Here is a 23,450-nt window from a genome sequence, read left to right as displayed (position 1 = left end):
AAAAGATGCTTTGTAATATTCTGATGCTTTGGATTTTGTTAAGACTTGCTTTATGGCCTAATATGTGGTCTATTCTAGAAAATGTTCCATGTGCGCTGGAAAAGAAAGTATACTTGGCTGCTGTTGGGTGGAATGTTCGGTATATGTCTATGAGATCAAGTTGGTTGATTGTAGCATTTAGATCTTCCACGTCTTTGTTGAGCTTCTTTCTGGATGTTCTGTCCTTCTTTGGAAGTGGTGTGTTGAAGTCTCCTACTACTATTGTGGAGCTATCTCTCTTTTCAATGCTGTTAGAGTTTGTTTTACGTATTTTGGAGCCCTGTCATCAGGTGTGTAAATATTTATTATAGTTACATCCTCCTGGTGTATTGACCCTTTCATCATTATATAGTGTCCTGCCTTATCCTTTGTGGTGCATTTTACTTTAAAGCCTATTTTGTCAGAGATTAATATTGCCACTCCTGCTCTTTTTTGAGTGTTGTTTGCTTGATATATTTTTTTCCATCTTTCGAGTTTTAGTTTGTGTCTTTAAGTCTAAGGTGTGTCTCTTGTAGGCAGCATATAGATGGATCATGTTTTTTTATCCAGTTTGCCACTCTGTGTCTCTTTATTGGTGCATTTAGTCCATTTACATTCAGCGTAGTTATTGATAGGTATGAGTTTAGTGCTGTAATTTTAATATCTTTTTTTGTGTGTTGTTCACAGTTTCTTTGTTCCACTTAATTTTCTGTGCTGAGTCATTTTTCTTTATGTATTTTCTTTTCATCGGTGTTACTTTTGTATTTGCTGAGTATTTATATTTTTCTTGTTTTTTATTTTGACTTGTAGGATTGTTAGTTTCCTTTGTGGTTACCTTAATATTTACCTCTATTTTGCTAAGTTTATACCAGTCTTTTATTTCTTTATATTACCTTGATTTCCTCTCCATATGAGAAATCTATGTCTACATTTTTTAGTCCCGCTTTTTTGTTTAATGTTGTCATCTTTTACATATTGACGTCTGTTTCCCTATTTTCAGTGTTTTAGCTTTGATTTATTTTTGTGCCTTCCCTATCTGGGTTGATATCTGGTTGCTCTGTCCTGTGTTCTAGTCTTAGGTTGTTATCTGATGTTATTGATTTTCTAACCAGAGTACTCCCTTTAGTATTTCTTGTCATTTTGGTTTGGTTTTTGAAAATTCCTTAAACTTCTGTTAATCTGGAAATGCCCTAATTTCACCTTCATATTTGAGAGAAAGTTTCGCTGGATATATAATTCTTGGCTCGCAGTTTCTTTTTTCCTTCAAGGCTTTATAAATGTTATCCCATTGCCTTCTTGCCTGCATGGTTTCTGCTGAGTAGTCCGAGATTATTCTTATTGACTCTCCTTTGTAGATGACTTTTTGTTTATCCCTAGCCACTCTTAAAATTCTCTCTTTAACTTTGGTTTTGGCAAGTTTGATTATAATATGTCTTGGTGACTTTCTTTTGGGAACTACCTTACGTGAGGTTCGATGAGCATCTTGGATAGATATCTTCTCATCTTTCACGATATCAGGGAAGTTTTCTGCCAACAAATCTTCAACAATTCTCTCTGTATTTTCTGTTATTTCCCCCAGTTCTGGTACTCCAGTCACTCGTAGGTTATTCCTCTTGATGGAATCCCACATAATTCTTAGGGTTTCTTCATTTTTTTAAATCCTTTTATCTGATTTTTCCTCAGATAAGTTGGTGTTAAGTGCTTTGTCTTCAATCTCACTAATTCTGACTTCCATTGCCTCAATTCTGCTCCTATGACTTTCTATTGGTTGTCTAATTCTGAAATTTTATTGTTATCTTCTGGATTTCTGGTTGCTGTCTCTCTGTGGATTCTTGCAGCCTGTTAGATTTGTCTTTATGCTCTTCTCTAATCTTTTTTATTTCCTCTGTTGTGTGTTTTGATTAATTTCCTTCCTAATCTTTTGAAGAGTTCTGTATATTAATCTTTTGTATTCTGCTTCTGGTAATTCCAAGAAATTTTCTTCCCCTGGAAAATTTCTAGATTCTTTATTTTGGGAGGTTGCTGGAGCCATCATGGACTGCCTCTTTATGTGATTTAATATTGACTGTTGTCTCTGAGCCATCAATAAGTTATTATATTTATTTATCTTTGCTTACCGTGCCCTAGCTTGTTGTTTTGTTTTGAAATGCCCGCATAGGCTGCTTATGTGAGCTAGCCCAGTCACCAGCACCCTTGAAGCTCCAGTGTCCTGCCCCTAGGTGGCCAGACCTGCCAATAAGTATGTGAGCCCAGGAGTCTGCCCACGCCTCCTGTATGGATTCAGCTCAAATGTCCAGGTAGTCAGCCACCAAGAGTGTGGTACAGGCTCTCACCTACAGTTCTAGACAGGCACGGGTGACTGGTGTAGGCACAGGCATCTGGCTGCAGCAGGGAAACACAGGCTGAGAAAGGCAGGGGTCGACGGCCATCCCCGAGTGTCTAGGAGGAAAGTGTGTCCCTGTTCCCTAGAGCATGTAGATGGGTGGATTTTGCAGCCAGTTATGAGCACCTATTGCTGTTGGCTGTAAGGACTGGGGGGCATCTCTCATTCTTGGGCCCCTGTAGCAGGTGGCTAGGTGGCATGGGTGGAGCCACCAGTCCTCTGGCCCCTGATGTGGGTAGGTGAAGACCTTGCTTAATGGGCAGAGCAGTGTCAAATGTCACAAACCTGCCACTTCACAGCTGAAACAATTCAAGTTAGACTTCAGGTATATGCCCTGTTGTACTGCGATAATGAGGGCCTATGCTGTTGAAATGGGCCCACAGATGTCTATGCAGGGGGAAAGGCACTCAAAGCCTGTGCCTAGGCAAAGGAGCTGTGCCTACCCTAAGTTCCTGGTTTAGGGAAGCCAGCGGATTATTTTTTCCCCTGTTTGTTTATTTGTTCACTCTCCAAGGCCGGGAGAATGGCTCAGGGCCTGTGACGGGTCCTACTTCCTGCCCAGAGGACTCGGCAATTGCTGAAGCCAGTCCAGGACCCAGTGCAGAGCAGGAAGCTGGGAGGTAAATGGGAGAGAGGTTTTTTCCCTAAGGTGGGTGTTTTTGATCCACGCGATAGGCTGGACACAAGTACTTATCTTTCACCGATCGAGGGCTGCTTCTCCCTGGTTCTGGATGGCCAAGTAGACTGTCTGCTGCTGCTGCTGGGTCTCTTTTGGTGCAGAAAACACCTCCCGAGCGTCGCTGCTTGCCTGCCTCACTGCTCACCCATGAGCTGATCTGGGCTGAAGAGCTCAGGTTCTTGCCAGGTCAGGTCTGGCAACTCCTCGCTGCTTCTGAACCATCTCTCCCTCCCCCTGCCACTCAGTCCAGTTCCTCAACTTTGCCTTTGATGTTCAGGGCTCCTAGATTGTCTTATATAATCGATTCACTTGTTTTTTCGGGTCTTTGTTGTGAGAGGGAACACCGGAAGCGTCTGACTACTCTGCCGTCTTGGCCCCACCTTGTTCATTCTTTTGGCAGTCCAAGGTATATTCAGTATTCTTTGGTAATACCATAATTCAAAGGCATCATGTATTCTTTGGTATTCTTTATTCGTTGCCCAGCTTTTTAACGCATAGGAGGTGATTGAAAGCACCACGGCTTGGGTCAGGCATACCTTAGTTCTCAAAGTGACATCTTTGCTTTCTAACTCTTTAAAGAGGTCTTTTGCAGCAGCTTTGCCCAATGCAGTATGACGTTTGATTTTTTGACTGCTGCTCCCATGGAATTGATTGTGGATCCAAGTAAAATGAAATCCTTGACAACTTCAATCTCTTTGTGTTTCTTTAAGGTTGTTAGTGATGTCTCCTCTTTTATTCTTGATTTTGTAATTTGAGTCCCCTCTCTTTCTTTCTTGGTCAGTCTAGCTGACTGTTTGTCAATTTTATTGATCTTTTCAAGGAACTAATTTTGATTTTATTCTCTTTTATTTTTCTAGCCTCTTATTTATTTCCTCTGAAATTTTAATTATTTCATTCCTTCTGTTTGCCTGGATTTAGTTTACTTTTCTTTTTCTAGCTCTTTAAGGTGAAAGGTTAAGTTATCAATTCAAGATATTCCTTCTTTTTGAATGTAGATGTTAACAGCTGTAAATTTCCCTCTAAGCACTGCTTCTGCTACATCCCATAAGTTTTGGTATATTGTATTTTCATTTTCAGTCATCTCAAAGTATTTTCTAATTTCTCTTGCAATTTCTTCTTTGACACATCTGTTATTTATGAGTTTGTTGTTTAATTTCCATGTATTTGTGAGTTTTCCAGTTTTCCTTCTGTTATTGATTTCTGCTTTAATTCCTTTGTGGTCAGAGAATATACTTTGTTTGATTTCAGTCCTTTTAAATTTATTGAGACTTATTGTATGGCCTAACATATGATCTATTCTGAAGAATATTTAATGTGCACTTTGAGTATGTGGATGTCTGTTGGGTCTAGTCAGTTTCTAGTGTTGTTCAAGGAGGTTTCTTAGTAATTTTTAATGTTTTGTTGCTAATTTTCTAAGAAAACAATCTAAGAAACACTATAATGTAATCTAAGAAAAACTAGATGATAAAACAAAAATTTTATAAAGTCTGAATTGAAATGTCAAAAATAACAGCAAAATATGGCAGGTTTTAATCTTTTAAAGGAAGCTACATAGACTACCTCATTGCAGACTGAAATCTAAACATGCAGTTAGAGTCTACAATTGTGGATGGGTGGAAGGAGCCCTGGTTCTTTAAGGTCAGTGGTTGGAACCTACCAGCCACTCTGCAGGAGAAAGATGTAGCAATCTGATTCCATGAGGATTTACAGCCTTGGAACCCCTATGGGGCAGTTCTACCCAGTCCTATAGGGTCACTATGATTTGGAATTGACTCAATGGTAGCGGGCTTGAGTTTCAGGATGGTTGGTGGTTATTTGTGGTTAATCACACACACACACACACACACACACAAAACCACCTCTAATAACTTTATGGCAGGAAAATATAATCCCATGATTGTACAATTTAAATTATATGTGCAAAAAGCCAGTAACAATGTTGCTTTTATCCTTTCAATTTTCTACTTTATACTTTAGTGTCTACAGTGATTTCCAGCAATAATTTAAATATTCATGTTTTAAATGAACAAAAATATGTTTATATAATATTTGATCATAATAAAGCTGTTTCACATATGTAGTTTTGTTAACTATTCCATGAGAGTTAAACTGAACTTGAGAAATGAATATTACTATCAAGATATTTGGAGCCCTGGTGGTGCAGTGGTTAAGAGCTTGGCTACTAACCAGAAGATCAGCAGTTCAAATCTGCCAGCAGCTCCTTGGATATCCTATAGGGAAGTTCTACTCTGTCCTATAGGGTTGCTATGAGTCGGAATCAACTCAGTGGCAATGGGTTTGGTTTTGGTTTTATCAAGGTACTTATTAATAAAAATGTTTATTAGGGACATAAATTTTTTTTTTTTATTTAGCCCCTTATGAATATGATGCAAAAATCTTTTTACTTCTCTTTTAGGAGCAGCCTTGAATCCTTCAGAGCAGAGTCATCAGGGAGATGAATTTCCAAACATATCATCCAAGGTAGAGTGTGTGTGCATAGATAATGACCCTTGAACTCCACTGCATATATAATAATGAAATTATCAAACAGGAAATTGCTGGATTTTCAGAACCCTTTTTTAAAACCAGACAAGCCTTTGTTCTCTCTTTCCTCTTTATTTAGCTAAGGAATCAGGGAATTAGAGATTCTTAAGTGTTTGAAGAGTTAAGCACTTTCTCCTTTCAGTAATCTCTCAGAGTTACGACAGCAATTAAGGGCGCTGTGAGTTATGCATTTGACTTAACTCAGATTTTAATTTTCCTGTCCTACTTAGTGTTTTGCATGTTGCTATTCATTTTCACTAGAGAAAATTAGCAGTGATCATTTATATAGCATTAGATGTCATTTAAAATTGATTATAACGGACCATGACATTGATACTTTAATTGTTATAGTTGGTATGGAAGCCTTAAATGTACATGGTAATGAATGCTGTTGGATAAAGTGAAAGAATGTTGCCTTTTACTAGATTTCATCTACATTAGAGTCCACTTTATTGTACTGTATAGTCCCAGGGGGAGCTTTGGATTTCTTTTGAGTCTCTCTTCTTTCTAGACTTATGAAATGGAATTACTTTAGTATGTTTTCTTCTCGTAGGAAACAGCAACTGTTACAGTGGATAATGTTCTAATTCCTCAACGTAATGAAAAAGGTAAAAACAGAACCACCTTTTCTTAAATCATGCCTTCCTTTAAGTGAATTTAAAAGGAGTAATGTCAATAAACGTGTTGTCTATTTATTAATATGCAGATTCAGTCCAAAAATTTTTGTAGATACTGAAGTGTTTTTAATATTGACTGACATTTATTGTTGTTGCGTGCTGTGGAATCAATTCCAACTCATAGCGACCCTATAGGACAAAGTAGAACTGCCCCCATAGGGTTCTCTAGGCTGTAATCTTTATGGGAGCAGCTTGCCAGGTCTTTTTTCCCACAGAGCCACTGGTAGGTTTGAACCTCCAACCTTTTGGTTTGCAGTCAAACACTTAACCATTGTGCCACCAGGGCTCCCTGACTGATGTTTGACAAATAAGTAACATAATTGTGGTCTCTTCACTTAGTGGGATTTCCTATTATATATTAATGAAATTTACTGTTTTTATGTGTCATAGGAAAATATTTTAAAAATTACATTGGGTCTTAAATAGTTTTAGAAAATTGTATAGCAATTACAAGGATCTCTAGAAATGATTACAGAGCAAGGCTGAGGGTCAGTATGAAAATCTAGTTATTTTCTGTGTGGAAAATCAAAAAAATTCCACTTTCACTTCTCTGACGAAACTGTTGAGGATCAATATAATCAATTCAATTCTGTTCCACTTCTGTTCTGACACTAGCTGCAGATGCAGTACTTCTTCCCCTGACACTAACCACTCAGAGCTGGGTCAGTCCTCCAGACCGCCAAGTCTGCCCAAGACCTCAGACACCAGCCACAAGCTTGGGGGGTCCCTTACCCCCAACACTTCTGACCTGTTGGCTACAAATTCAGGGGTTCCCTCTATCCCCTTAGGGTACCAGCCATAAGCTCAAGGGTCCCCAACCTTCCGCACTTTTGATCTGCTGGCTCCCGCTACTCAGGTTCGATAATTCGATAGAATGACCCATAGAACTCACAGAAAGTGCTGCACTGATGGTTACAGATGTATTATAGGAAAAACAATAAAATGAAGAGACACATAGAGTGAGGTCTGGGAGGGCTCCCAATGCAGAGCTTCCATGTCCCAAAAAAGGACAGTGTACCCTCCCACTTGCATCGATGTCTTTTACCAACCAGAAAGCACAGGGAGCTTCTGCGTCCAGAGCCTTTATGTAGTCATGATTGATTGAATCAGCCTACTTCCCCTGAGGTCAGCTGATATCAGGAGGTGGTCTTTCTGTCCTGGCCAGCCCCTACCTGAGTCACCTCATTAGCGTAAATTCTCAGGTCTGGTCTGGAGGCCTATACATGAAACCTCTGAGAGCCGGAACTTGATGGAACTGCTTTGTTTTTCCGGGTCTCACAAGTTTTCCGCCTTTGACCAGGTGCAGTCTTGCCACTTTTCTAATGCTTGTTTTAGTGGAAAATATTTGAGTTTTCCCTGTCTGACAGGTTTCTGCCTTACACAGGTTCCACCTTTCACAGGTTTTACCGTATATAACAGAGGCACCTCAATTACTCAGGAAATTCTGAGGTTTTAGAGTTATTTCTCAGGAACCAAGGACAAAAACCAAATTACTTTAGGTAAAGTTACTGTAAACCCCACATTTTCCATGTCAACTTTCCTACTTTATTAGCAGGGAGAATAATTTAGTCCCTCCTGGGAATTATTCTGATAAAATTAAATGACTATTTAAGGCTACCTTACCTAATCTTAGCCACCAGGTCTGATTGTTGCTTCTTTGGTTCAAAAGAGAATTAGCAAAGTTAGATAAGGTTTTAGTTCTTCAGCAATAAGGTTTAAACTAAACATTAAATGTCTTTAGAGAATATTTTGTATTAGTCGTGGAAATATAACCAAACTTGGACTCTGAAGGATTTAGCCGAGCTTATTCTTTTGAATTAGTATTTGATTACCTTTTAAATATTTTCCCCAATCTCCACTTTGGATGATTGAAAAAGAAAAAATGGAAGCAGCTTCCTAATTTACTCTGAGGAAGTAAGTTAGGCATTTAGAGAATTTAGCTCATGAAAAGTGATATCTGTAAGTCATGCTTGGAGAATATTGTTTAGGCAAATCAAGATTTCTACTTCTTTAGTTTCTTATTGGTTTTAGGTTCATAGTGAGTCAAGAGTGATACATTGTCTTAATAAGGAAACAGAATCTTGGAAAAGTTTTCCCAACTAAGTTTTTTGGCTAATCTCTTTGGAGAAGTGATAGAATCACAATGCTACTGTTCAGATATCTGAAATGCCACTAGCTCTGTGGAATACTGGGACCCAGACCCAGTCAGTGTGCAGAGAGCATGTGGGCATCTGTCCCCTTAGGGGGCTTCACTTATGGTTCCTGGGCCCTCCTTTGCTGACCTACAACTGGGCTGTTTCTAATATGTTAGTCTTGGTTCTTTATCATGATGGCTTAGATTCTTAAAACAGAAAAAGTAACTTAGCTTCTCCTGGCGTTTCTTCCTAAGGAATGTTACACAGATCCTCCGTCAGCTTTCAGAACATCATAGAAGGAACCAAAAATTTCCACAAAGACTTCCTAATAGGAGCAGGGGAGATGTTTGAGGTATACAGAGTGGAGATTCAAAACCGAGCATATGCCATTAAATTATTTAAGCAGGTATGGAAAGAATTACTATTACAGGAAATCAATTCCATTTATTTGCTCATATTTCATATTAAAATGTGTCATTTTTTTCACCAGTATTGGGAGGAGGTGTATTTTAAAATAAAGTGTCATAAATGGAAATAAGATATATGACCTTAGGTATCTGGAGAGATGACTAAGAAATGAATGCCTATTTTGCAGGAATGTGGAAGTTAAATCCTTCCCAGACCCAGATGTACTGCATAAGAGATATTTTTCCAACAAACCTTGTGGGACTTCTGGGACTTTGCTTAAGGTTATAAATTGCCTTCTGTGACAGTTCAGGAGGGTGGGAAGGAGAAAGCTTCAAGTAGGAGCAGTAAGCCAACAATCAGAATAGGAGGTTAGAAGACAGCTGTATTAGTTTCTTGGGGCTGACATAACAAAGTACCACAAAGTTGGTAGCTTAAAATGACAGAAATTTATTCTCTCACAGTGCTGGAGGATGGAAGTCTGGATTCAGGGTGTTAGCAGGATCATGCTCTCTCCAGAGGCTCTAGGGGAAATCCTTTCTTAGCAGGTGCAAAGACATAGACGTGCATGTATCAAAGCGTACATCTTATTTATGAATAACAAATCATTCGGTGTATCTGGAGTGTAGTGTGGGGGTGGAGGAAGTAGTGGCAGAAGATGATGCTGGAGAGATAAATTAAGTCAGTGGATGGTTTTAAAGTAGGAGAGTGAAAGGCCTAGATTTGTGTTTTTTAAATATAACTTTGGTCCCAGATTAGATGATGGACTGGAACTTGGCAGGGGGGAAGATGACAAGAACTAGACTGGAGGCAGAAAGATCTAGTAGAATTGTATTTCAAATGTGTAAACTAAGAAATGGATAGAGCTTAAACCAGTCATTTCCAACCCTAACTGCACATTAGAATCACCCAGGGAGCTTTTAAAAAATGAACCCAATAGAAGCATCTGGTTAAGTCAGAATGGGGGTGGTGGTGGCAGGCAGCTGTATTTTTTAAAAGCTTCCCAGGTCCTTCAAATGTGTAGCCAGTGTTGAAAACCACTGTAAGTCAGGGCAGAGGCAGTAGGATGGTGAGGAGAAGATAAGTTTAAGAGATGAGGGGAAAGGACCAAATCTGGTGATCCATTGGATAGGTTTAGGAAAGTGGGGCAAGGAGGGATCTCAGGTGTTCCCTAGCTTCCAGCTTAGGATATAGGGTCTTTTTATTATTATTATTAACTGAGTTTTTCTGTTCCCCCAAATTGGATTTTACTTCACTCTTTGAAAATATGATGTTGTTGTTGTTAGGTGCCGTCGAGTTGGTTCCAACTCACAGCCCTTATGTACAACAGAACGAAACACTATCCGGCCGTGCACCATCCTCATTATCATTGTTATGCTTGAGCCCATTGTTGCAGCCACTGTGTCAATCCATCTTGTTAAGGGTCTTCCTCTTTTTCACTGACCCTCTACTTTACGAAGGATGATGTCCTTCTCCCAGGACTGATCCCTCCTGATAACATGTCCAAACTATATGAGATGTAGTCTCACCATCCTTGCTTCTAAGGAGCATTCTGGCTGTACTTCTTCCAAGACAGATTTGTTCCATCAAAACACGATAGAAGGAACCAAAAATGTTCACAAAGACTTCGCAATCAGAGAAGGGGAGATTTGTGAGGTACACAGAGTAGAGATACAAAGGTTTTCCACTTTATAGGCATTCAAGACTCCTGAGAGGTGAGAGATCTAATAATGAAACGGAACAATCTATTGGTAAAACCATTCACCAGATAAAATGGGGTTAATATACAAGTAGCCTACAGAAGCCTGTTTCTTAGGATCAGAGGGTCCATGACCCCATCTGTACACTCCTTATGGATGAGTCCCAAGGATGCCTCCCCAAAGGCTCCATCCACTTTCCTCTCCTCTCTGTAGCTACCACCAAGTCACACTCTGGGAGTTTTCTCTCCACAAGTCTGGCTTCAGAATGGTATGCCATTGTCTCAAGATCCCCATCCCTTCCTGTGACTGTCCTTGACCCCCCAACCCCAGTCTGGTTTGGTGCCTCTCCTATGTGTAGTCACAGCATGGCAGCATTATGTTATAGTATTGATTTTCTCAACCACCTCTCCCAATGGACTAGGTTGTTCAGTTCTTCGAAGAGCTGTTATTTATCTTTGTGTCCCACTGCCTTATTGCAGGGCCTGGTCCATAGCAGTTTCTCAATAAATGTTTGTTGGATGCATTGAATGAAGCACATATGCCCTTTTCATGAATTTAGTTGCTAATCACTAGGAGCAAATAGACTGTTCCCACACTGTCTTTTAACTCCCTTTTAAGTTGGTAAATAAAAGTATGGTTGGACTTTTGACTTCTGCTTTTATCTCCACCCCCTCCTTTGCCTGAACACACATATATGCGCGCACACACACACACATGCATACACACACACACACTTATCAGGAAAGATTTAATGAAGCCGCAGACACAGAGTAGTGTTTAAAGAAGTACAATTTTGTAATATTGGGACATTAACTTCAATAACCCTTCTTAGAGGGACCAAGCTGGTAAAATACACCAGACTGTGTTAGAGCCTTGCTTCTCTGCCATAATATATACCTGAATCACCTGGGGCTCTTCTTCCAATGCAGATTCTGATGCATCACGTCTGGGGAGGGGCCTGAGATTCAGCACTGTCACCAGCTCTCAGTGAAGTCAATGCTCCTTGTCCACAGATAACACTTTGAGCAGCAACGTGTTAGAGTGCTACGTTAGCATAAATAAAGCCAGCCCCTTCATTTCTCAGATGAAGAAAACTATGACCTTAGCAAGATTAATAAGTAGCTGATAAAAAGTCCTGAATACCTAGAGATGGGACTGAGACATGATCCTTTTGGCTCCTAGATCTATGCTCTTTTAAAATGTAAATTCTGATCAAGTGGTTCTTGAAAATTGTTTGTTAGCCTAGCTTATTGTTTCTGACTTCTTGGCTTCACTTGGAAAATAGTTTCCAGAATTCCTGTTGGATTTCTCTTCCAATATTCCTGAGAATAGGGTTCTAAACACTCTGCCCTCTCTAGCAATTGTCAAATGATAGATGGGACCTAGGAGCATACTTGTTAGCTGCCTATGAGTCAAAGTTGCCGATCTGACCATTGTGATCCACAGGGTTTTTCAGTAAGTAGATCTTCCTAGTCTGTCTTAGTCTAGAAGCTCCACTGAAACCTGTACCACAGCAGCATGAAAGACTCCGCTGACATACGTGCGGCGGCTGTGCATGAGGTGCATCGGCAAACTGGATCTCCTGCGTGGATGGCGAGAGTTCTACCACTGCCCTCAGCAGCATACTTAAGTTTAACCCTTTCTCTTTTGTTTTAGAGGTTAGGAACCTGAGGCCAAGAAACATGCAGGGACACAAGTGTATTAAAGTATGTATGGAGAACAGTGCCAGGTATAGAGTAGGTGTTGAATTCACCGTTTATTCAGTAAAAATTCATGCGTCAGTCTCTGGACTAGCTTCTGAAGCTTCTTTGAAGTAAGGGGATGTATTTTTCATTTGCGTCATGAACCTGTCTTTTCAAAATTAATGCAAAGATGAACTTGAGCCTGCATATTCAAATGACCCCCAAATGCAAAATTAGTGAAAATTTGCAGCAGTGGCAAATCTCATAGAAGTTGCCACTTCTAACCAAAATATAGCCATCGTGAGTTAGATTCTTTGTAAGATCAAGTGGGGGAGTTTCTGTCATAGGATTTTCTTTGAATACATATAATGTTTCTGAATTTATGTAAATGTTTGCAAAATATGATGAGAGTTTGAATATAAAATTTGGCAATGTTTTAAGTTATATGAAAAACTTTAAATTCAAGAGCAGTGGTTCTGAATCTGTTTGGGCATTAATGGATTTTTGAAAATCTGATGAAAGCTAAGGATCCTCTCCCTAGAAAAATGTTCATATGCACGTACATCAGAATGTGCATATAATTTCAGGGAGACCATGGACCCTGGCTTAAGAATCCCAGAAATAGAGATTCTCTTCTTAACTTTTTTCTTTTCTTTTTATATGATATGTAGGAGAAAAAAATGCAATGTAAGAAACAGTGGAAGAAGTTTTTATCTGAGCTTGAGGTTTTATTACTGTGAGTATATTTTGTCTGGAATTTCCTGCTCTTTTTGCCTGGTCTTCATCTTTGTTCGTGTTTGATTCTACAGCACAGTGCTTGGCATGGTTGGTATTTAATAAATGTGGGTCAGATGTTAGAACTCTGGGTAAATTTTTGACATCTGCTTTAGTACATTCCTTAAAATACATTTTTAAATAGACCATTTACATAATTCACTTGAATATATTTTAACAAGAACATTGAAACTGTCACAAGGAAGTGGATTAAATCATGTGTGACTAACATGGTTGAATGTAAAATCATCCTTAGAACATTCCAGTCCAGAAACTGTTTCATCATTATAGTCCTTTTCAGAAAGAGAGTTTCAGACAAAGGAATCAAGTGCTTTTGATGTGCATATTATTTTCTGGGAATTCATTTATGAGTCTAAGAGTCCTTGGAGACAAATTAAAATGACTTCATTTTCATATATATTCATATCTGAAGCTGTGCAGCCTGCTTCATCAAAGGCCGCTAACCCTATAGAATTCACTCATTACCCTTTACCAAGAAAAAATGCTCTTTTCAGATGTTTTCTGAACCAATATGTGGAGTGGGGGAAGAAAGCATTATGCTGAGTCCCTCTCTTTTTATATTCAGGACCAAAAACCAAAAGGTACTTATCTTAAAAACTTAACATATACCTCTCTTAGCTATCTGGTGCTGCTATAACAGAAATACCACAAATGGATGACTTTAACAAACAGAAATTTATTTTCTCACAGTTTAGGAGGCTAGAAATTCAAATTTAGGGTGCCAGCTATAGGAGAAAGCTTTCTCTCTCTGTTGGCTCTGGAAGAAGGTCCTTGTCCCTTTAGCTGCTACTTCCTGGTTCCTTGGATATCTCCATGTGTCTTGGCATCTGTCTTGCTAGCTTGCATTTTTTCTCTTTTATATCTCAAAAGAGATTGACTCAAGATACACCCTACACTAATCCTGCCTAGTTAATGTAACAAAGACAACCCATTCCCAAATGGATTGTAACCACAGGCATAGAGGTTAGGATTTACAACACACATTTTTCGGGGACACAGTTCAATCCATAACAATAACAGTTCATTGATATAAAAACTAATACTAAAATTGTAATAGTGGAGCATTTTTATTTTAAGCTTTATTTGTTTACAAATAAATAAGAGAGTCAGACCTTTGAAAAGTGGGAAAGGTAAACTGAGAAAAGATTTTCTCCCACTGTTATCATACAGCTATCCAGTTGATTTTCCCAAAGACAACAGTGTGATCAGTTTCTTGTATCTCTTCCCAGATTATATTTTATGCATAAGGAAATATGTATTTTGTTTTCTTATTTTCTTTTCATACAAGAGGTAGCATATACATACACACACAGTTCACTTTGCTTATTTTAGTACTTTGTTGTATTCTTACTTTAATTTACTTAACTGTTTTTTGTTGATGGATTGAAAATTTTTTCTTCTCTTTTATTGTTTAAGAAAATAACGCTGCAAATGAAGAAACCTTGTGTATATCTTATTTTGTACATGTTTAAGTACAATAAAATAAATTCCTATAAGTAAAATTACAGCTCAAATGATGATGTGCATTACGTATTACCAAACTGTCCTCCAGTACAGGTCATACCAGTTTACACTTATTCCAGTAATATATGAGAGTGCATTGTTCCCCACATTCTTGCCAAGCTAGTGTGTATTCTTACCTTTTAATTTTTGTCATTCTGGTTTCTCAGTGTAGTTTAAATTTCTTTGTCTTTTATAAGTGAGACTAATAGTCTTTTCATACATTTAAAAGATGTATTTCCTTTCCTGTGAACTATGTTAAAATATGTTTTGCCCTCGCCCCCTTTTGTAATTAGACTGTTGGAACATTTTATATATTAGAGATAATTAGCCCTATTTTTTATATTATGAGGTGCAAATAATTTTTTTTTACCAGATTGTCATTTTGCCTTTGCTAATTCTAGTTTCTGCCCTATAGAGATGGTTTTGATATAGTTGAATTTATCTCTTCATTCTTTTCTGGGTTTTATATCATAATTTTAAAGGACTTCTCTAGTAGGAGGTTATAAAATAATTCACCCCCATGCTTTTTTTTTCCTAGTACTCTTATGGTTTCATTTTTTACATTTAAGTATCTAATCCATTTTATAGTTTGAAAGGCCTTCCCCACTAAGAGGTTATAAAATAATTCACCCATTTTCTCCTAGTGCTTTTGTAGTTTCATTATATTTACATTTATGTACCTTACCCGTTTGGATTTATTCTGGTGAGATATTTTCCATATAAATTATAACAACAGCTTGTCTAGGTAACAAATCAATCTTGTTGTTTTTCTTAAATGGAATTGTATTAACTTTATAAATTAATTTAGGGAGAATTGACAACTTTGTGATATTGAATATTCCTGGTGTGCTATTATTATTTATTTCGCTCATGTTTTAGTCTTAGGCACTATTCTAAGTTCTTTACATGTATTAATTCATTGATCATCATTACAACCCTAGGAAGTAAGTACTGTTATTAACCCCATTTTGCAGATGTGGAAACTGAGGTAGATCATTTCTTAAATCATCTTCCTTCTTCCTCTTCTTAGACATTTAGGTGTGAATAAGGCAGACACAGCCCTCTTGAAGCATACCTTCTGGAGTGGGGTTGGGAAAGAAGTATGTGTGTGAACAGGCAATTTCAGTAAGCTAACTGATGCAATGAGGAAGTACAGAGCTTGGAAGAAAGAGGAAGTGATCACTTGGACTAGGGGTAGGGGAGCAGCAGATTAGGCTTCTTGAAAGAAGTAACATCTAAGCTGACCTGAAGGATGAGTATTTCTGGTTTAATATTAAGACAATCACTTAAACTCTATGACTTAGTATTGTAAACCCTTTAGCATCTGGCACTCATCTAAGTTTTACCTTTCATTTAATTTTCGTAAGAACCTCGGGAAGTTGGCGTCTTAAATACTATTTGCATTTGAGTTAACAGGTTCAGAGAAGCTAAATAACTTCCCAAATTCACACAGCTGATAAAAAGAAGAGCAGAGATTCAAACCCAGATTTGCCTGTTACTCAAGTCGGCTTACTCTGCCATACCATGGTGCCTTATGCCATATTCAGTCTGTAGTAGGCACTAAAAAATATTTATGGAATCGATTTCAGAAAGTATCAGATCTTGCTAACCTTCAGGTCTGTGTAATCTAAAGTCCTGCTGATCTTAAAAATTGGTAGCAAAAGGGTGGATAGGGTGAGTCCATAGGCCCAAAACCCACAATCTGTCTTCATGGCATCTCTGTGTCCCATACCTTGCTAACTCCTGGAGTATCCATTTTTCTGCTTGATCAGTAATATTTTAAAAGAAGCAATGGGTCCTTTCTGCTCTGTGAGCAAGAAATCAGAGCACCGGACTGTGGCTGTGTCTGTATGAAGTCTTCTATCTACTGCTTTCCAAAAGATTTCTTTCTCTTTGAATTGTCTTAAATTGCAAGAGAATCAACCAGCCAGTGGAATAGATCAGTTGTTTAGACAGCCAGATACACCAGCTCCATTCCTTTTTCAGTCCATTTTTCAGCTCACTTATAGATATGATCTGAGTCATAATAGGTGTAGGGATCTCGTCACCGAAGTTTCTGACCTGTGTTTGTGCAGGTGTTGTTTATAGGAAAGTCTTGCTACTGAAGAGACGAAGTATAGATCTATATTTCAAACCTTTTTTTAAACAGCATTATTTTAATATACCCAAACATGCCAAAACATAGTAGATGTTCAATAACTAATTGTTGAATTGAACTGGGTGCACAGTGTGTGTGAATTTCACATTTTGTATTTCATGGCTGTCACACGGTTCCATTGGTCTCTATAGTGATGACACATTCATTCAAGACATAGAGTCTTTGTTAATCCAAAACCAAAACCAAACCTGTTGCCATTGAGTCAGTTCCGACTCATGGTGACCCTATAGGACAGAGTAGAACTGCCCCATAGGGTTTCCAAGGAGTGGCTGGTGGATTTGAGCTCTTAACCACTGTGCCACTGGGGCTCCTTTTTGTTAATAAGCTAATAAATTATTATTAGAAAGGAGCCGGAGGAATGTATACTATAAATCCCCATTGCCATCGAGTTAATTCTGACTCATAGCGACCCTAGAGGATAGACTAGAAGTGCCTCATAGGGTTTCCAAGGAGCACCTGGTGGATTTGAACTGCCAGCTTTTTGGTTAGCAGTTGGCAGTTGTAGCTCTTAACCACTACACCACCAGGGTTTACAATGTATAGTAACATAGAAATCTGTGACTTAAAATTAGTGATATTTTTTACAGCATCAAACTTTACTAGTCATATGGATTATGAAATTTGGTGAAGATACTGAATGTCTCTTTTAACCGTATGACTGGCACCTAGCACAGTACCTGACATAGTACCAAAAAAAAAAAAAAAAAAAAAAGCATTGCTGTCCAGTCGGTCCAGTCGATTCCCGACTCATAGCAACCCTATAGGACAGGGTAGAATTGCCCCATAGGATTTCCAAGAAGCAGCTGGTAGATTCGAACTGCTGACCTTTTGGTTAGCAGCCATAGCTATTAACCACTGTAGCGCACCAGCGCCCCACCTGACACAGTAGTGCTCAATAAATGTTTAATGAAGACGTCTCTGTTTCCTTCTATTTTGGTTCATTTACTTACACATGCATGCCTAAAGCAATGAAGTGAATAATTCTGGTTGCATTATCTTTAACATATTCATTTAATAAATAAGTCATATTGTTGTCTTTTTTGTAAAGTTCCCAACATCCTAAATCTTAAAAGTTTTCACTTTCTTTAAATTTTCTGTTTTACATTTGGATATTTTATTTATATTTCCATGACCACAATCAATCAAAAAGAGTACCTAGTATTTTTAGAACTCTTTAGACCAATTTGGAAAGCGTATCTCTGTGTAATGGGTCCAATGGGATTATTTCTCTCTTGGCCAAATTTGTATCCTGCTTTAGACTCATTCCCCATCCCCTCCTACCCCCCAAACCAGAGAATCATTCATTTCCTATTTCAAAAACTTTTGTTTCAAGGTTTCATCATCCAAACATACTGGAGTTGGCTGCGTATTTTACAGAGACTGAGAAGTTCTGTCTGGTTTATCCATATATGAGAAATGGATCACTTTTTGACAGATTACAGTGTGTGGTAAGTCATATCTATTGCTCTGCCTGGTCCTCTGACTCTCTGTAACCCCAGGGGAGCTGTGAGAAACCTGAGCGAGCTGGGAGGCCAAAGTGTGTTCACATGAGGGGACAGCCAAGGATGGATTTTCCAAGGAAGTAGAGCGTAGAGCCCTTCTCCATGAATTAACTTCTTACTCTTAAAAGCCTCCATAAATATCTGAGTTATTCTGTGTTGTGCCACATGGTTGCCAAAAATTCGCTAACCCTTACTCATTATTGATTCTATACCTCTAGTGAATTCACAGCAACTACCCTTATTTCCCAGATAATTTTTATTTGTATGACCTTATGCAAAATATCGCTCAATACAAAATATAGATAGAAAGGTGATGCAGACTCCTGAAAGAAGAGGAGGTTGAAGAACGCCATGATTTCTCACAAGATTTTTTTTATTAAATAATATTTTATTGTGTTTTGGGTGAAAACTTACACAGCAAGTTAGGTTCCCATTTGACAATTTCCACATAAATCGATCAATGACATTAGTTACAGTTTTCACAATGTGTCAACATTCTCTTTAATTATGTTCTGGTGGTTCATTTCCAGTACTCTAGTTCCCCTGCCCCCTTATCGTCTCATATTTGCTTTAGATTAAATGTTGACCTTTTGTACTCATACAGATGGTTTTTTAGTAAAGCAGTGATCCAACGAGTAATAGCCCTTATTTTTGTGTTACTCTGCTTTTCTGCTAAAAGGTGATTTCAGGGGATAGTTTCGGTTCAAGGTTTAAAGAGTGTCTCAGGGGAATAGTCTCAGGAGTCCTGTGGTCTCTGGGGTCCAGTTAGTCTGGGCTTTTTTAAGAATTTGAGTTTCGTTCTACATTTTTCTCCCATTCTTTTTGGGATCATCTACTGTGACCCTGGTCAGATCAGTCAGTGGTGGTAGCTGGACACCATCTAGTTCATCTGGTCTCAGGATAGTGGAAGTTGTGGCTTATGTAGGCTATCAGCCTTCACACGATATTTTTGAAGGATAAGTTTAAAAATCAATTCTGAATAGATTGTTTTAGTTAGGAAGAGAATAAAAGCAGATTATTCTCAACTACACACACTATTGTGCCACAATATATATAATTTAAAAATCTTATTTAATGAACTTCTGTGCGTAGTTACCTCACTAACCATGTTTTGATAAAGCTAATATTGAAATTATTTGGTATTTCTGTTGTCTCTAAAGGGGCCTACAGCCGTTACTGGAAATAGAGGAAAACTCATCTGGAATTAAAAATAGGTTGTGACAGAATGAAGAAAACCAAAGACACTAGGAAGCAATTAGTCCGAAGGACTAATGGACCATAGGAACCACAGGCTCCACCAGCCTGAGACCAGAAGAACTAGACCATGCCCGGCTTCCACCACCGAATAGACCGCTCTGACTGGGATCACAGTAGAGGGTCCCAGACAGAGCGGAAGAAAAATACAGGACAAAATTCAAATTCACAAAAAAGACCAGACTTATTGGTCTGACAGAGACTAGAGGAACCCTCAAGACTATGGCCCCTGGACATCCTTCTAACTCAGAACTGAAGCCACTCCTGAAGTTCACCTTTCAGCCAAATGTTAGACAGATCTATAAAACAAACAATAACACCTGTGAGGAGTATGTTTCTTGGAAAAGTTAGACCAAGTGGGCAACACCTGCCTAAAAGCAAAGGTGAGAAGGCAGGAAGGAGCAGGGAAACCAGAGGAATGGAAACAGCTTGAGGTAGAAAGGGGGAGAGTGCTGATGCACTGCAGGGATTGCAATCAATGCTATGAAACAGTTTGTGTATAAATTGTTGAATAGGAAACTAATAGGCTCTGTAAACATTCACCTAAAGCAAAGTAAAATGTTAAAAAAAAAAAAAAAAAGTTATGGCACACCAAAGTGTTGATTCACCCAACCTCACTTCCTCATCATTATCTGGTTCTGTTCTAGCACACTTCTGTATAATGAATACGTACATACATAGTTTTAACTCAGAAAATGCAAGCAAACCAATTACTGTTGTCTTTTTAGGGTAAAACGGCCCCACTCTCTTGGCACATTCGAATCAGCATACTAATTGGAACATCCAAAGCTATTCGGTACTTGCACAACATTGAACCATGCTCAGTCATCTGTGGAAGTATATCAAGGTAAATTATCCTAGAGTTCTTTATACCTTAAAGCCTCCTTCATGATCACAGGTGAGTCATACTTCACACTGTTCTCTGCAGTAGCTTTCCTGGTATGTATGTGTGTGCATTTAGAACTCTCATCTAAGTATTTAACATCTTACATTTTTGTTAATGAAAACGTGTCTGCCAAATTAAAAAAGCTAAATTTGTACTGCCAAAGGGAGAGCTTAGATTATCTTTGGGAATTATTAATGAACAATGTGTGATAGACTATTCTGTGTATTTTATTAATTATACCTGATAGCAAACTCTTATTAATCTCACTTTTTTTTTTTTTAACTGAGGTTTAAGTGACATATGGAGGTTCCTATAAAGGCAGTAAACAGCAGTTAAGGCAAAGTTAGATGGCACAAATGGTTAAGTGCTCAGCTGTTAACTGAAAGGTTGGAGGTTCTAGTCCACCTAGAGGTGTCTCGGATGAAAGGCGGGGCAATCTACTTCTGAAAAATCAGCCGTTGAAAACCTTATGGACCACAGTTCTACTCTGACACACATGGGGTCACCATGAGTCAGAATCAACTCAACGGCAACATTTTTTTTTAAAGCAGCAATTAGAATTCTTAGTCATTGCATCTCCATTGTCACCAATTCCACTGAGCCTGCTGCCTCGTAGCTTTATATATTAATCTGTGACGAACCGAGCTGTACTCTAGTATTCGTTTCTGAGACATGAGATATTAGAAGCAAAGTGTTGTATCTTTTTTCTTCTCCAGTAGACATAAAGAATCATTCAGCTAGAGAGTAGATATCCTGTAGCAAAGCCCCACCTGGTGAATTTTTCCTACGTGCCACTTCATCTTGACTGTGTCCAAAAGTAGGTAAATGCGCCTTTGCTGAATAGCAGGGAGGAGTGACTTTAAAGGCTGCTGTCTCTTTTGAAACATCTAGTATCTTAAAAAAGGCTTTTCATGTGCTTTTGACTTGAGTGGAAGGGGAGCTGATTGCTTATTTGTTTGTTTTTCTGGTAAAATCAGCTCCATATAAAGACTCTAGATTTTCACCTAGTCCTGGGGGACAGAGGCGGCTACCCATAGATGTTTGCTCTTGTTGCAGTGTGGTAATTATTCAACTACTAGTGGCTCCACAGTATCAGTATAGAATTGATCCACCCACATGGCACCTGGGACACCGTGGGACAGTGAAGATCCCAGGGGTCCGTCGAGTCACCAGTTAGGATCATGTTCCAAAGGGCTGAGATGGTCACCTCCAAGCTAACACAACTCCTTTCCACCCAGCTAGCATAACGTTTGGAATTTTGCTGTACATATTTGTTGTGAATTGAATTCTGCCCCCGCCCCCTCCAATATATGTGTTCGAATCCTAACCCCTTTACCTGTGGGTGTAATCCCATTTGGGAGTACGGTTTTCTTTGTTATGCTAATGAGGTCCTATCAGTGATGGATGTATCTTAAACCTAATCACTGCTGAGTTATAAAGAGCAGCATAGACACAGAGAGAAGGGAGCACGAACTGCAGAAGACAGAAGCAGCACATGTGACGATCATCCCAAGGAACTGAGGAACCCTGGGGCTAGAGAAGCGGAGACAAGGACGCCAGAGAGAGAGCCTTTCCCCGTAGCTGGTGCCTTGAATGTGGACTTCTAGCCTCCTCAACTGTAAGAAAGCTAATTTCTGTTCTTTAAAGCCACTTAGCTGTGGTATTTCTGTTACAGCAGCGCTAGGAAACCAAGACGATATTCTTCCTTTGGTTTAAACTTTAAAAGCATTAGCTTATTTGAAATCCCAAGCAGTACTACACTAATTTTAGTAATTTTCATTTTGTGTGATTGAGTTCAGCAAATCCTTTCCTGAAGGTAGAGTTTGGGAAAGAGGAGAGAAGGAAGAGAGTGTTGGGGTTCTGGTACTTGAAGGGTGAGGGGAAGGGAAGGCCAGCAACTGGAGCATCAGGGTGGAGAGGGAACAGTACAGGCTCTGGCCACTTTGCAATTGTTTTTCATGGCCAACACTGAGGCCATTTGGATGTGACTCTCCAGCATCTCTCTCCTGGTGTTAGTTAGAGCAGAGGCTGTGGGCCCTGATTCCACCCTTTTCACTCCTGGTTAGTATGTTAGTGGCTCTCCATGTCTTCACTTAGTGGTTAGTTTCTAGGCAGGTGCCCGCCTGGGAAATAGACTCAGAGGCAGAGAGTCACCTGTAGGAGACCCGTTAGGGAGTGCCCTCACGAAAAACAAACATAAGGGAGGGACGGAAGGGGGCAGGATTGGGCAGGGGTAGAAGTTGAGTTGTGATTTTGCTGTAACAGAGGCCTCAGCTGATGCCGTGTGGAGCACTGAAGCTGTGTTAGCCCTAAAATGATGTTCCAACCCAATTAAGATTAAGATATCAAGTATTTGCACCCTGATCCCCACCAGTCTTGGAGTAGGGCTATAACCTTGGGTGAGGCAGCTCCCTTCTGCCAAAGACAGTTTCCAGGTTGGGACTCAGTTGTGAGCCAGTTGTTGCTGCACTGGGGAGCAAGTGCCTCGATCCTGGAGGAGGGAGCTGGGAACTGCATCCACCACAGTGATGGAGGAAGATTTGACAGGAAAGAGCTCTGAAAAATGTGACCCGGGGATTTTTCTTTTTCATCTGTCTTCCTCCCCACCCTTTTCCCATCCTTTCCTCTTAGCTCCGTATCTCCTAACGTTTACATCAGAGAGACTGATTTGAAAAGCAGACCTGCCACTTAAAATGTGATTTTTGAGCAAGTTGCTTAACTTCTCTAAGCCTCAGTTTTTTCCTCTGCAAAACGCTAATAATAGAATAATATAATCATTTCTATCTCGTAGGATTAAATGACACAGTGTATATACAGTGCTTAGCGAAGAGTATGCATTTATCAGGTGGTAGCTTCTATTGTTATTGGTCAAGAAGTAGTAGGAATGGTTGTGGCAGAGGCTAAGTGGTGGCCAGTCAGTGTTTTGCTTATCACTCTTACTTATCTCCATTGTCAATTTATTGTGTGTCAAAAGTGGATCCACAAACTTAGCTGTGTTTTAAGTGGAAATACTTATCCCTTGCTAACATATGCTTATTGAACATCTTTTAGTTCATAAATATTCATGGAACATCTGTTGTGTGCAGAGCATCGTATTAGGCCAAAATCAGGGAAGACGTTGAGGATTAA

At 39.1% G+C, this 23,450-nt stretch overlaps 1 protein-coding gene across 1 annotated transcript in view; it reads left to right on the top strand.

The window, feature by feature from the left end:
* The window catches only part of IRAK3 (interleukin 1 receptor associated kinase 3), a 75,008-nt gene that overhangs the window by 27,109 nt on the left and 24,449 nt on the right, over positions 1-23,450 (top strand). Inside the window, exons 3-8 of the mRNA XM_004381540.3 lie at positions 5,497-5,561; positions 6,178-6,232; positions 8,691-8,842; positions 12,895-12,959; positions 18,013-18,127; positions 20,164-20,282. Of these exons, the coding sequence (XP_004381597.3) occupies positions 5,497-5,561; positions 6,178-6,232; positions 8,691-8,842; positions 12,895-12,959; positions 18,013-18,127; positions 20,164-20,282 (571 nt within the window). The remainder of the gene's footprint in view (positions 1-5,496; positions 5,562-6,177; positions 6,233-8,690; positions 8,843-12,894; positions 12,960-18,012; positions 18,128-20,163; positions 20,283-23,450) is intronic.

The sequence above is a fragment of the Trichechus manatus genome, unplaced genomic scaffold, assembly GCF_000243295.1.
Source record: "Trichechus manatus latirostris isolate Lorelei unplaced genomic scaffold, TriManLat1.0 scaffold00086, whole genome shotgun sequence".
Lineage (NCBI taxonomy): Eukaryota > Metazoa > Chordata > Mammalia > Sirenia > Trichechidae > Trichechus > Trichechus manatus.
This window is presented reverse-complemented; position numbering and strand designations above follow the sequence as displayed.